This window comes from Schistocerca nitens, chromosome 1, assembly GCF_023898315.1.
Source record: "Schistocerca nitens isolate TAMUIC-IGC-003100 chromosome 1, iqSchNite1.1, whole genome shotgun sequence".
In the NCBI taxonomy this organism is placed as follows: Eukaryota; Metazoa; Arthropoda; class Insecta; order Orthoptera; family Acrididae; genus Schistocerca; species Schistocerca nitens.
The window spans coordinates 455,486,531-455,502,274 of record NC_064614.1 but is presented as its reverse complement, the minus strand read 5'-3'; the positions used below and the strand labels follow the sequence as shown (position 1 = coordinate 455,502,274).

The window sequence follows — 15,744 nt, the reverse complement described above, 5'->3', positions numbered from 1 at the left end:
GGCATTTAATTTTTTTAAATTTAAGTTTAGTACTGTTAGTGTATGTATGCATAATAATTCATGGCCCTGGAATTTCAGCAACACACATTAAATTACTGGTAAGTTGTCTTCAATTTATTTATCTTAAATCCACACCAGTCACTTCGTATGGAATGTTGGCTGTTGGCATTGTCTGTTTTAAAAGATATGAAGCTAGAATTTTATTACTAATTTCCACTATGTAACCATAGTGTTTTAATCTTTTTTAATGCAATTTCAGATTTTGATGCTACCAACAACAGCAAAATGAAAACTTGTCAAGAATATTTGTTGTTCTGTTAGTTTACAATACATTATTTGGTTGTTACAATACAATTAACTACTACTGTTATTACTGTGAGAATAGCAAGCAAGCTGTAGACATTTCTGTATGTTATACTCATTTCACCCTAGCTTCCAAGCTTTTTGAAGTTATTATGAAACAGAAAAAGGGAAGAGAGGTACACAATGATGAAAACATAAACACGGGAAATTGCAACACAATGTATTATACAATCAACTGTTTGTATTTAATATAAATCACACTAAACCTACTAAAACTGATTATTGAAAAAAAATCACTGTCAGCATTTAGTAGTAGCAGGAAATTCCATGAATGTGCAAACACTGGCACAAATACACCCAAAAAGTTATTAGCTTCACAAAATGTTCATCTGCAACAAGGGCATATTTCAAAGTGCTTCATTAACAAAAAATTATATGTATTTCCAGAAGGTAAAAAAATAAGCCTTTTCTTGATGCAGCTGAGACCATAAATGAGCTTAACAGTGTGAACTATAAATAGGAACACTCGCATAACAAGGTACATTTTTTAAGGCTGAGCACACTGTGATCATAAATAATGTGGTTAGTCTTTACTAATGGTAGATTTAACACTTCTTGAAACCACCGAAAATGATTTTCTTGTTCATCAAAATGATTTGCTGCTATAGTTTTAAAGTGGTTCACTTCATAATTTCACTACATGTTGTCACTGCAAATGTGAAACATACTAATATGTTATATCGCTACCTCACTAAGTATTAAGAGCTCAACAGCTGAGATGAAAAGTATGTTGTCCTCATTTGCAGCAAAAGGCATTTTTATAATAAAATGTGAGCTATTGTACATGTTCGTCCACTCATTCTGCTCAATGATTCCTCCTTTTGACAACAAAATGCATTTACCTAATCATCTAATTTATAATTTGAATTTTGATTATCTATTTTATAGTCTCAGTATAGATTTAACAAATCTATTATAAGTGAAGAAACACTAAAGTATTTGTGAAAGGCAATTTATCGGTGCACAGACAAACTCACAACTTGAAAAAGGAAATGAGAGCTTCGACATGCTCCACTCAAGTTTTCCAATTTCTCTTCATTTTCATTACAGATTGACTTATTTGTGCTGATAATGAGATGCTTAGGTCACGCTCATGAAAATTTCAACAGTTCCTTCAGTGTTGATCTTTAACTACATAAGCTATTCTTTACCTGCATAAGTACTGCAAACCTCTCATGATTAAAATCAAGCCTGTGAATTTGCCTGTGCTAGGTCTTTCCATTCTACACACCTCACTACCTCAGAGAATGTTGTAACACTGTATTTCCATGACAAACCATTTTCACGGGGCTCTTGTAACAAGTTTTTGGCAATAATGCTCCAATCAGAACCAACAGATACTTATCACATTATTCCAACATTATCAAAATTAGACATATGAACTTCTTAAATAAACCTCTAAAATTCTGCTGCTAATCAGTAGTCATCCACTCCTCGTCGTCATCGTCCTTTTTATCACTACCACCAGAACCACCATCAGTTTTCTTTCGTTTCTCATCACCTCCTGGCTGTTTCTTTTCCTCTTCCTTGGGTGCATGGGTCGTGCCTTGAGCTGATGACTCATCTTTGCTTATAGACGCCTTCTGTAACGCTTTCACGAACTCTTCCATATTACCCTGATTAGCAGCATCTACTGCCTCTGGGCCTACTTCAAATTGCTGCACAACAGGCCCAAGTTGTCCTGACTGTAATGCTGCACTGAACATACTAAGAGCCTGCAACAAGTAATTGTGAATGGGTTATTTCTGCCATTTTCACTTCACACAGAAGCAGAAGTATGTTCCCAAAAACTACACAAATAGAAGTACATTAACTGATTGTTGCTCAGAGTCAAAACCTTCATACTTCCTATGATGTAATATTACTGCAACTTATTTTCATTATATTATTTGTACAAAGATAAAATAAAAATGCAACAGTGAACAAATGTGGCTGCATAAGATAGGATCGATCTAAGAGCTGTGAAGAGTTGGCTCACTAAGAACACTATCAAACACACCCATATCAAGTGATATACAAAAAAAACTGCTTAAAAAGGTTATAAAAGCAATGAGGGAATCTGTAAACATTAAAATTCATTAACAATTACAAAAATAAACAAAATTCTGTTCGAATGTTAGAAAATTATTTTGAATTATTCACAACTATATCCAAATCCAAATGCTGATACAGACTCCTATCCAGATAACAGACATTTAGTTGGATCAGGTCAGAGCAAGGCTATGATTGACTAAAATTGATAAAGTAACAGTAATCAACCAACGTGGCTTTGCTGTGCTGGTACTGAGAATGGCTGAAAGCAAGAGGAAACTACAACTGTAATTTTTCCCGAGGGCATGTAGCTTTACTGCATGGTGTCCTCTTGGGGTTAAATATTCTGGAGGTAAAATAGTCCCCCATTCAGATCTCTGGGCGGAGAATACTCTGGAGGACGTTACCAGAAGAAAGAAATCTCACATTCTAAGTGTGGAATGTCAGATCTCTTAATAGGGCAGGTAGGTTAGAAAATTTAAAAAGGGAAATGGATAGGTGAAAGTTAGGTATAGTGGGAATTATTGAGTTTTGCTATTTGGGGAGAAAAATAACTGCTGTTGGTCGAATTAGAGAAGATATAAAATTTAGACTGGCTATGGCAAGGAAACCTCTCTGAAGAGAATTTTGTTAACTTCAAGTATAGATTTAAGTGTCATACCTCCACGTGATGAAACTTCATAGTTTGTGAGTGGTGCTTTACATTATGTGCATACATATACCTAAAGAAAACGGCATCATACAGTTTTCGCTGCTGCAAGATCATAAGTTGTCTGCACTGGAACATAATATCATCGTAAGTAACTGAAAAATCTTCCCTTTAATAATTTGTTTAAATCACTTAAAATTGTTGTGAGGCACAACTACACTTAAAAAGACATTGTCTCACGTCTTGTTTTGGTTTTAGGGCACCACCACCCCAAGGAAATTTCATCGCTTGTGAAAACAAAAGGCGAAAGCTAATTTAAAACATGAACTAGATGTCTGAAAATGAACCTGTAACAGCTCTATTTAAATAAATAAATATGGTTATAATAGAGGGAAACATTCCACGTAGGAAAAATATATCTAAAAACAAAGATGATGTGACTTACCAAATGAAAGTGCTGGCAGGTCGACAGATACACAAACAAACACAAACATACACACAGAATTCAAGCTTTCGCAACAAACTGTTGCCTCATCAGGAAAGAGGGAAGGAGAGGGAAAGACGAAAGGATGTGGGTTTTAAGGGAGAGGGTAAGGAGTCATTCCAATCCCGGGAGCGGAAAGACTTACCTGAGGGGGAAAAAAGGACGGGTATACGCTCGCTCGCGCGCGCGCGCGCGTAAGTAACTGAAAAATCTTCCCTTTAATAATTTGTTTAAATCACTTAAAATTGTTGTGAGGCACAACTACACTTAAAAAGACATTGTCTCACGTCTTGTTTTGGTTTTAGGGCACCACACACACACACACACACACACACACACACACACACACACACACATATATATATATATATATATATATATATATATATACACTAGCAGACACATTTAAAGACCAAATATGTCTGCTTGTGTCTGTATATGTGTGGATGGATATGTGTGTGTGTGTGTGTGTGTGTGTGTGTGTGTGTGTGTGTGTGGGCGCGCGCGAGTGTATACCCGTCCTTTTTTTCCCCCTAAGGTAAGTCTTTCCGCTCCCGGGATTGGAATGACTCCTTACCCTCTCCCTTAAAACCCACATCCTTTCGTCTTTCCCTCTCCTTCCCTCTTTCCTTATGAGGCAACAGTTTGTTGCGAAAGCTTGAATTCTGTGTGTATGTTTGTGTTTGTGTGTCTGTCGACCTGCCAGCACTTTCGTTTGGTAAGTCACATTGTTTTTAGATATATAAATAAATAAATAGCATTATAAAAGTGACTGGTTGCTGTTATCTTCTATGTATGAGTCAATCTATATTTAATACTATTGTTTATTAACAGAGGAATCAATAACTTTATAAGGAAATATGTTTCAATGGACAGCAGCAACCTGTGTTTCATTTCCAAATGTAATCATCTGAACTCTTCCAGCAATGGATCACCAACCTCCTGAAATATTTCTATTGATACAATCAGATTTGTTCTACCATTCTCTTGAAATTTTCTTTATATGTCTTAGTACAGACTAATACTTATTGTACTTCTATGATGTACATTTCTTCTACATGCTCAATGGATTCCACTTTACAATATAAGCAGCTCCTGCTGTTTCTGCTTCCAGAAATCTAGTACAGAGTTTGAATAGTCATTTGATTGTACTGTGGATAAAAGCAAACAATGTTTGTTTTTTTTTTTTTTTTTTATAGAAGCTGCTGAGTACAAAAGGATCTACAGCTGCTCAGATTCGTCAGAAGTTGGACCTAGCATGTGGGCCTACTGTAATGAGTGAACACAGGTGCCACACAAATATGTACATGACGAGAAGCAAAGTTTTACTGATGCGACCCACATAACTCTTACTTGTAATCCATTCTAAAAATACTGGAACTGTAGGGAAACACCAGCACATGTGTCTTACAGTTTTATAACAAAGTTTACAATGTTTGCCACACGCCGGAAAGTTGACATGCCGATTGGCAGAAAGTCACAATGAAAAGACTTACGTATAAGCTTTCAGCCAAAGCCTTCATCAGAAAAGAAAACAAACAAACACACACACACACACACACACACACACACACACACACAAGCAAGCAAGCAAGCAAGCACACCCCTTACACACACAACCACTATCACAGGCCAGAATGCAATTTGCATTAAACGGGAGCAAGAATCTGGAGTGGGCTGGGGAAGGGGAGGGATGCCAGGGTATGTGTGAGAGGAGAGGAATCAGTGCTGATGGTGATGTATGTAAGGATTGGTGGTGGTAAGATAGGGCTGCCAGGTGCAGCATCAGCAGGCTGTGGGAGAGGGACAGGGGAGGCGGTCGGAGAGAGGAGTAGATAAGGTAAAAATACTGATGGGTGCGCCAGCTGGGAGCAGTGCACAAAGAGGATGAGGCGAACTGTGAGGATGTGACACGACAGAGGCAGTGGAAATTATTGGGTGGAGGGTGTGGGGACAGTAGGTGATAGTAGGTTGAGGCCAGGATGATTTCCGGAGTGGGGAATATACTGTACACTTAACTCCTATCTGTGCAGTTCAGAAAAGCTGATGGTGGAGGGGAGAATTCAGATGGTCCGTTGAAATCAAACATGTTATATTCAGTTGCATGTTGTAGCACAGGACTCTTGGACACATTTTGGTGCTGGTCACTAATCTTAGTGGACAGCTGGATAGTGGCCATGCCAATATAAAAAACTTTGCAATAATTTCAGCAGAGGTGGTATATGACATGGCTGTGACAGGACTGGAATACGAAGAGCTGGGTGTGTGGACTGGGCAGGTATTTCACCTCGGCCTCCCAAAGGGATATTACCCATACGGCAAGGTGGTGGGGTTGGGAGTGGTACAGGAGTGGACTAAGTATGGGAAGGAAGAATCTCTAGTACAATGTCCCTCATTTCAGGACACGATGATACATAAAGCCCTGACGAAGGATGTGATTAAGTTTTTCCAGTTTGGAGTGCTACTGGATAACAAAGGAGGTGCTCATTTATAGCTGGTTCTTAGAGGTAGTGGGAGGATTGGGGCTGTGTGGGGATATAGTATACGACATATGTTCATGGATTACGTCTCTGAGGTAGTGTGTCTGAAGGCCTTTGTGAGACCTTCAGCATAGCTGTTTGTGTGGTATTTTTTGGTGTAGACAGGGTGATTACTTTCAAAAAGCAGGCACTATTGGTGACTGGTGGGTTTAATGTGGACAGACGCATGGATGAAGCAATCAGAGAGGTGGTGGTCAATGTCCAGGAAGGGGGCAAGCTGGGATGAGGAGGACCAAGTGAAGTTGAGGGGAGAGATGGTGTTGAGGTTATGGAGGAATTTGGATAAGGTGTTCCGAGTCCAGATCATGCCTGTATCATTAATGAACCTGGACCAGACTAGGGGGTTTGGGGGGCTAGGAAGGTTTCCTCTAGATGGCCCATAAACAGGTTGGGATTCAGGTGCATGGCTTGTATACAAACCTGCCCTTGAAAGGAGAAGTAGTAGCATGTTAGGATACAATTAGTAAGATACATGAAGAATGAGGTAGTGGATTTGGAGAGGAAGTGGTCAATAGCAGCAAGACCAAGAACATGAGGGATGTTGGTGCATAGGGAAGTGTGTCACCTTTGACGAGTAGGAATCCAGGAGATAAAGGGGTGGGGATGATTAACAGTCTGTGCAGTGATACTTATCTGATGTAGGAGGCTAGACTTTGGGCATCAGGTTGGAGGTGTTTGTCAACAAGGGCTCAAATCTTTTAATGGCAACACAATAACCAGCTACAATGGGGATTCCAGGAATGTTGGGTTTGTGGAGCATGCAGAAGGTGGGTATGTGAGGTGTCATAGGAGTGAGGAGAAAAAATGGATTCAGAGTAGAGGTACTGGGAAGATCCTAAGAATTTAAGCAGAGATTAGGGGTTATGTTGGACTTCTGGGATGTGATCACGCTAGCACAAGTTTATAGAAGTAGGTGTCAAAAAACTGGCGGAGGCCTTCTGTTAGGTAGTCACAGCAATTCATATGCTTTGTCTGCATATAGAATGATTAGGTCAGCATCTGCTCTGAGGATGTTTATGGCTGTCCTTTCTTCTGCTGAAACAGTGTTCTTGAGAAGAGACCTGAGGAAGGATGGTGAGGCCAAGTTGGAGGTAAGAAATTCTTGGAAGGTGACTAGGGGGTGGTTGGGTTGGAAGAGGGAGAGAATCATGATTGGATGTGGGTATGAACTATGAGAGGCTAGTTTCAATGCCGGAATCAGGTTGGCTTTTGTTGGAAGGATTGGTGGCAAAGATGTGTCCTCATTGCACGGATTGTGAGAAGTAGAGCAGGTTTTTGACTAAGTCCAATACCAAAATTTTCTTTGCACTCACCATTTTTTGAATTTATTTGTTACAAAAACATGAACACACCTTTGTGTATCCACTCCATTAAACCACCAAAACTATGAAATGACAAAATACATTTCACAGTCTCATTTTCAGTTATCCTGAAATAAATGGGCAGCAAAGAATTATGAATTAAAAGACTGTTGCTGTATTTTGTCTTTTCCAGGTGGAAGTTACACGTAACAGATGCAAAAAGAAGGTGCACTCATGTTTTGTGATGTGATCATTTCCATGAATGGTGAGTACAAACAATTTGTTTGTGTGGTCTTGGGCTACATTAATATCAACCTGTCAATCATTTTATATTTATGTTTACAGAAGACGAAGAAACAGGGCATAAGCAATAAAGCAACGAAAAGATACACTTCCACCAGTTTGTGCAGCATCATGAAAAGTGCTTAAAAACTGATGATAAAATCCACCCCCCCCCCCACCCCAAACACACAACTGTAGCTGGCTGACCTTTGGCACAGAAACCAAAGTAATACAACAAAAGACACTAAGCATTTGCTTGCAGCTATGCACCCATAAAGCAATCAGTTACATGTGGGTTAGTCCCTTTCCCCATTTTTGTTTACTATTTTAAGAGTAGTTAGATTTTATTTTGAATTTTAGTCATTGTGCAAAAGCCATATGCAGACACTAACAATATTTTCAACAGTAACTGATGCCTTATCAAAATATCACCATGAATTGTCTTCCTTCAAACTACAATTTCACCTTTGTTGCTTTCAAAATTTGTTCATAATATTTTTAGGGATGCATACAAGATTGTTGAAGTTCCAGTAAAAAATCATTTTTCTGTAAATGACAGCATGGGGACAATTTTTGTGAAGTTACCATAAAAATGTAGCGAGTTGCAGCTCTTCTGAGAGAAATTTTATCACCTGCAAAGTAAAAGTTTAGGTGCAAACAAACCTACAGAAAGTCCAGAGCAAGCAGTATATATTACAGTTTGTCTTAGCACAACTGTCTATGAAGCATGCAACTTCGTATTCTGAACATTTAACTTCTTTTTATAGAGGGATGCATGATGTTTACTACACTTAGCTTATGAGAGGGAAACCAATGAAAAGTGTTTCAATCTAACCTGGCACCTACCGATGCAAGGTGCTGAATCTGCACTGATCAGTTCAAATACACAAAGGCTCTTATCACACATTTTTTGGTTGACATGTGGATCAATATTAGCTTCATACTGATTTGTTTCAGTGAGCTATGTTATCTGAATTAAATAGATGTCTGCCACAAATAACAAAAACCATTATTCACTGCACACAAATAATAATCATCATTATAATTATTACAATTACCATTGTTTATATTACTAAACCTCTAGCCTGGAACCCGGTACCAGTTGTAGATTGCCTGTGTAATGGCTTCCAGTGACAATAAAAATTCGAATTTCATTATTCTGCATAGTTACTGGCCAATTAAAATACTGTCAATCTACTCATTAAGAAGCATAATCTCATTTTATAAAGTTTAACACAATACAATAAGTACTAGAGTGTATACATGTTAATGATGGCTCACAAATATCCACACTATTTTCATTGAGTATTTGACAATGAGAGCACTTAATGACTCCCAATGAACTTTATACACTATTTCAAACCTTTACAAAACTGCTTCTCACTGAAACCAAACAAAAATGAAATGAAAAAAAGTTTATCGCTTGCTAATTTTCAATGTTCATGCAGCCAAACTTCAGCACCAGATATTGCAAAATCACATAACTGTGTGACACACAGTTCACGAGCTATAGCATGAAACATTCAGATGCATGAAAAACTACCTTTTGCTTACAATGTTGTGCAAATTACCAAGGCTATATTCATCCAGTGTTCCATAATGAGAGCACTTAGTGACTTTAACCAAACTTTAGGCATAATTCTCAAACGCCATGAATTTTTTCTCACTTACATGCTAAAAGTCAAATATTTAAAACGTTAACTCATTTGTAAAGTAATCAGATAATCAATTCTTTAAAGGAACAGTTATTTGCTACTGCTGCTACCGCTACTATTTCAATTAATCACTGCACCAAGGCACAATGAACGCTCCACTTGCTTTCTTAAGTAACCAGATATTTTTTGCGATCCTTCTACAACAGTTCTTGAAGAAACAAGCTTTTTCCAGTTTTCCACTGGCACACAAGCACTACTGTTTTCTGCAGAATGCATTTTGTACAAACAAAACGCAATCATTTTGGTAGGATTTGGGTAATGTTCATTAAATAAAAAAAATTTGACCTTAGTTTTTCTATGAGAACTTAGCTTTACAGGATGTTACAAACACAACAACATGTAAGATTAGAGATTAGATTAGATTAGATTAATACTAGTTCCATGGATCATGAATACGATATTTCGTAATGATGTGGAACGAGTCGAATTTTCCAATACATGACATAATTAAGTTAATTTAACAACATACTTAAGTTAATATAAACATTACTTTAGGGAATACTAAACAAATTACACATTTAAGTCACCTGCTGGAACTGAGGTGATGCAAGGGTTGAACGAAGTTGTTCAGATGGAGGCACAGTAGATGAAGAATCTTCAACTGATGGCACATGCTGCAGTAATTCTGTCACCAATTCTGTATTTCTCAACAACGTCTGCAGGTTTTCAGATGTGATTGTCGATGCCAGATCCACTAAAGGAAACAAGGCCATTGTTTGAAACATATCTACAAACACTTCATAAGTAACTAGAGAGAAAAATTTATCCTAGATTATTACCATCGATTAAGACTTTGGTTTATAATTTATGCCTAAATTTGATTTCGAACAGAGACTACCGAGAAATGTTCGAGCCAACTAACATGAAGCAAAATTATTCCTACGACGTATGAATATGCCAGAGCTTAGGAAACTCACTACTACATTTTAGATAAGACTCATGGACAGCCAGGCTGTTCCTGCTTCATTATGAATTTCCAATTTCTATTAATTATCACATTTCAGTTTTCCAGTAAGTGCCTCAAGTACACTACTGTAACTAAAATAGTGTTTCAGCTAAGAAGTACTGGATTCCTCTTTAGGAAGAACAGAGTTAAAAAGCCCAATCAGGTTACCTAGTTTTATGTTTTCTGTGGGTTCCTGAAATTGATTAAGGCAAATACCTGGATGGTTGCTCTGCAAATGTCATAACTGATTTCCTTACCCACCTTTGTCTAATAGAAGCTCGTGCACAGTCTCTAATTACTTGAACAGGTTGTTGAAACCATAAGTTCCTATCCTCTTCCTGTATCTCATATCCACAAAATCGTGACATCTCATCAAAATCTCTTAATATCAAACATAAATTCAACAAATATTATTGTTACAATTCTTTATGAGCACTTGTATCCCCTTTTCGTAAGTCAGGAAGAACATTCCTATTCTTGAACAGTGTAGGGGGATGGGACAGTAGTATGTTTAAATGTCTCAAGCTTCTAGGTCAGCAGTACCTTTGTCATCAAACAGGCAAGCTCTCTATGATCTACAGTGATACATACTGTAGATCAGAGAGAGCCTACCACGCAAACCCCAGAGGATGAAAACCGCAAGGTCTAATGATGTCAGCAAAGCTGAGGTAAGGACAAAAAGGAGAAAGGGAGACAGAGGAAGAAAAGCAAGCAAGGTGTCCCATCTCGTGGGCAGCCGAAAGCCCCTGAAAGAGTGTAACAAGAGGACATACATCCCCAGGCCCCAACACTTATCAGAGGTACCCTACTCAGACTGCCTTGGAAACACTGGCGACATGGACAGGGCAAGTGAAGCAGAGAGAGACAAAAGATTAACAAGTCTAATAGCTCATGTGAGAGAGGGGAAGAAGAGTAAAAGAGCAGGTAGGGTGAGGACAGGACTGGATCACCAAGCCCAGAAGCTGCAGCCCGGTCTGAGCAGATGAAGTAACAGGGTATACTGCCAACCCCTTGATGAACTGATAAGGGTAAGTGGCTCTCCCTTGAAGAGAATGGTGAAAGTCCACTTCACTAATAAAACTTATAAAACTAAGTCAGCCACTGGGGCATTATTTCTTAATGCCAGGGGAAGCAAGTCAGGGAGATTAAGAATCCACCGCACAGCAGATAGGTTGGGACAGTCCAGCAAAATATGGTCACACGTGAGCCACAACGAAGTAGGGTGGGTTCTCGTTACAGAGGAGACGACCACGAGTCATCCAAGTATGGCCGATGTGGAGCCAGCAAGAGACAACAGAGTCCTTGAGAGAGGTTTGCATGGAGGACCTCCGCAGATTCGTAGCCTCCTTTATCACCCAGTTAGTTTGGCGAAGTTAGAGTGGGTGATTCCGCATTCCAGGCACTAAAACTTGATGGCGTAATGGATCTCACGTCTGTTTACTGGCACCTAGTTTGACCAGTCTATCAGTGAGTTCATTACCTGGGATCCCGACTTGGCCCATGGTTCAAACAAATGTCACTGAGCGTCCACATTAGTCAAGTGCATACAGGGAATGCTGGGTAGTACTGACCAAGGGATGGCAAAGGCAGCACTGGTCAAGAGCTTGCAAACTGCCCAAGGAGTCATTGCAGATGAGAAAGGATCCACCAGTGCCGCTACCGAATGCTCAAGAGCACGAGATATGGCTACCAACTCTGCAGTGAAAACACTACAGCCATTTGGCAAGGACAGCAGTTCAGTATGTCCCATATGTGTATAAGCCAAGCCTACGTGACCAGCAAACATCGAGCCATCAGTGTAGATTACTTCTGAACCTTGGGATGAGCCAAGGATGGAGAAAAATTGGCAGTGGAGGGCCTCAGGATGAGCAGTCTTTTGGACCTTGTGATAGGTCAAGATGAAACTGTGGCCGAGGAATGCACCATGGAGGTGTACGAGCAGTGTTGGGAACAATAAAATGGAAACAATAGATTCCGTCGTTGCTGGGAAACAACTGACTTACTAGGTTGCAGCTCTATTGATCAGTTGAATTATTCATTCCTTCTTTTGACTGAAACCAGTCTATGGGAGAAACCAAATGGAAACAAGCAAATCGGCTGGTTGTAGCTTTACTTATCACTTTGATTATTATACATTCATTTCTTTTTGAGTGAAACTAGTCAACACAATCCAGTGGCATTTTGATAACTGACTTAGTTATTCATTCATTCTTTCTTTCTTTCCAAGTGAAACCAACCGGTCTTTTTGGCTGTATCTGAGTGTCCAACGTGTTTCATGTCAGCATCCTGCTGCTGCTGTCAGAGTCAGGCTAGCAGTCGGCACAAGGTAGTGGCCAATCACTGCTAGTGCAGGTGCTAGTAGTGCTGTGCTCACACTGGCCACTGCGCTACCTTCTCACACTAGCTGCATCCCTGCCTCTGGCGGCGGCAGCAGCAGCAGCAGCAGCAGCAGCAGCAGCAGCAGCAGCAGGAGGAGGAGGAGGAGGAGGCGGCGGCTGCTATGGTGAGAGCACCACGCGCCCGCTTCAAATGACCATCACCACCACAGAAAATGGCGAAAGTATGGGAGTGAAATCACTCAAACCCAGAGACTGAGTCAAGACATTCATATAACTGAGGTTACCAACACATATTTGTCTCTGTCAGTTGTCTCGTATTGAATAAAACCACTCTAATCAGGCATTTGAGTGAAAACATTCATGTAACGATCACATTTGAAAGAGACTTGCGTCTGTCAGTTGTCTTGCATTGAGTGAAACCACTTAAACCCAATGAGTGAGTGGAAACATTCATACAGCTGACATGGTCACAGAGTCTAGTTTCATTTGACTGAAAAACCAACTAAAGGAAAAAGCAATTGACTAAGCAGTTGACTGCTGAAAACAGGAGTTGTGTACAGGATTGGGCCCAGAGGAGAAGTGGAAGATGAAACAACTGAAGTTCAGAGAGGATTCAGATTGCAAATCATAATCCCTAATCAAGGCCACCATTGTGGGAGACGAATTACTGTGTTTGGAAAGGGGAGATGGTAGTTTGGATGCTTAGGGGAGCTGCAAACATGAGTAGCATAATGAACATGCTGTTGTTGGCATCTGATCCACAACGAAAGGACCATAGTCTTCACAAGTACACTGTTCACAGGGTTATTTCAAAAAGCTCCTGACGCAAGTTGAATCCCATAGTTGTGTATCAATCCAGTACCCCCAATGCTGAGGGTGATGCTGAACTGTATGCCACACTCCCATAATCTACACAGGATTGTATCAGGGCTTTTTACAGTTGCAGAGGGGTAGTGCAATCTGCACCCCAGCTGGTGTTACTCAGTCATTGAAGTGTATTAAGGTGCAACCAGCACTTTCACTTAATCTGACGGAGATGAGGAATCTCCACACTGAAAATCGAAGACCAGTCCTAAAAAGCGAGAAGCCTCCACCACATTGAGTAGTTGATCATCAATGTAATGTTCTGGTTGTGGGTGCATGGTACAATACCGACATAGGTGATTGATGTGAGTCTTGTCGGTGCAAAATCTAAAGCCATGGGTGAGGAATGATGGCTGTGCCTTCCATATGGTGCCTTGCAGTCCACCTTCAGCAACGCCTACACTAGAGGAGCAATAGCAGAGGCAGAAGTTCTCAGCATACAACGAGGGTGACACTGAGGACTCCACAGCTGCTGCTAGGCCGTTTAAGACTACTAGAAAAAGAGGGATACTCAGTACAGAGCCCTGCAGCACCCCATTCTCTTGGATATTGGGGGGTACTGCGGGAAGCACAAACTCAAACCCAGAACGTACACTGTGACAGGACGTTCTGGATGAAAATCTGAAGTGGACCCCAGAGACCCCACTTGGTAAGGGAGCGAAGATATGGCGTCACCATGTGGTGCCATAAGACTTTTCCAGGTAGAAGAAGACCGGTATAAGGTGTTGACGCCAGGCAAAAGCTGTTCAGATGGCAGACTCCAAGTAAACCAGATTATCAGTAGAGGAATGGCCTTCGCAAGAATCACCCTGGGACGGAGTCACAAGATCTGAAGACTCAAGGAGCAACGCAGCTACTGGCTCACCATGCGTTCAAGCAACTTACAGAGACCACTGGTGTGACTTATTGGGCGATAATTGTCCATCTTTAGAAGGTGCTTACCTGATTTCAGTGCTGGGACAATGACATGATGGGAACTCACCCTCACTCCAGGTGCTGTTAAAGATGGCAAAGATACGGCACTGGCAATCCACTGGTAGGTGCTTGATCATTTCGTTGTGGATGCAGTCTGGCCCTGGAGCTGTGTCAAGCCAGTGGACTACGACACAAAAATTCCCATACACTGAGCGGAGCATTGTATGGTTCCAGGTGGGTTGTTTTAGGACACTAAAAGCAGGATCATAATTCTCAGATGCTGAGGTATGAGCATGGTGCACAGCAAAACGTTCAGCGACAGCATCTGGGTCAGTGTAGACAGTGCCATCCAATGGTACAAGGTACACCTGCAGGTGTTTTGCATCCATAGAGATGTCGGATCTTAGCCCAAACCTGTGAAGAAAATGTACATTGTCCAATTGTTGGCATGTACTACTCTCAGCATTCTCGCTTCCATTGCTTTACTAGGTGGTGCACTGGAGCCCCTAGTTGCTCCATTGATGGGTGCCGTTTGGGGCACTGAATAGCCCACCTACAATCTCAAATAGCCTCTGCGATTCTACCATGACACTGTCTTTCATCGGAGCATACACGAGGACCATGGGACCGCTAAATCATCTGCCAAAAGAATGGCTATAGTTATGTTTTGCACAGCCTCTTTGATATCTGCATGTGGCAGGGAGCCAAGGTTGACAGCAGAAGTGAAAGCATTCCAGTCAGCAGTGTTGAGAACCCGTCTGAGCAGGCAGCCAAAGGAGTGACACTGAGGGAGGGACAGGAAGATTAGGAAGTTGTCAGTGCCACAAAGGTCATCATGGACTCTTCAGCAGATAGATGGGAGAACACAAGGGCTACAAATGGAAAGGTCAGTGGCCTATAAGGTTCTGTGCACCACACTGAAGTGTATGGGGGTATCAGTGCTCACAAGAGGCAAAGGTCAAGTTGTGCCAGTAAAGTTCTGAAGTCCTTCCAAAATTAGGAAAGGTGTAGTGAGCTGAGAAACCAATGCAAACAGTATATATTCTGAGACACTTCACCATCTGGAGGAAGGTAAACAATGCAAATGGCAATATCCTGAAATGCCCTTAACTGAACAGCCACAGCCTCCAAAGGTGTTTAAGAGACATGAGTGTAGACATATGAGCATACTCTGGCCGACACCCTGTCACAGGAAGCATGAATCTTATAATATCCCCAGTATCCACAAAGGGCTGTGGTCTGCATTGCCGGAAACACAGTATCATGAAGGGCAATGTAGAATGCAGGTGAAGTGCACAAAAGATATCTTGGCTCA

General features: G+C 40.8%; 1 protein-coding gene across 3 annotated transcripts in view; it reads right to left on the bottom strand.

Annotated features, from left to right (window-relative positions):
* Nucleotides 1–506: 506 nt before the first annotated feature.
* LOC126251666 (proteasomal ubiquitin receptor ADRM1-B) overlaps nucleotides 507–15,744 on the bottom strand; it is a gene marked incomplete at its 5' end in the record, with an annotated part of 78,646 nt that continues 63,408 nt past the window's right edge. For all 3 annotated transcript variants that reach the window (XM_049952241.1, XM_049952257.1, XM_049952249.1), the window contains 2 exon segments: nucleotides 507–2,078; nucleotides 9,893–10,059. In XM_049952241.1, coding sequence (XP_049808198.1) covers nucleotides 1,776–2,078; nucleotides 9,893–10,059 — 470 coding nt within the window.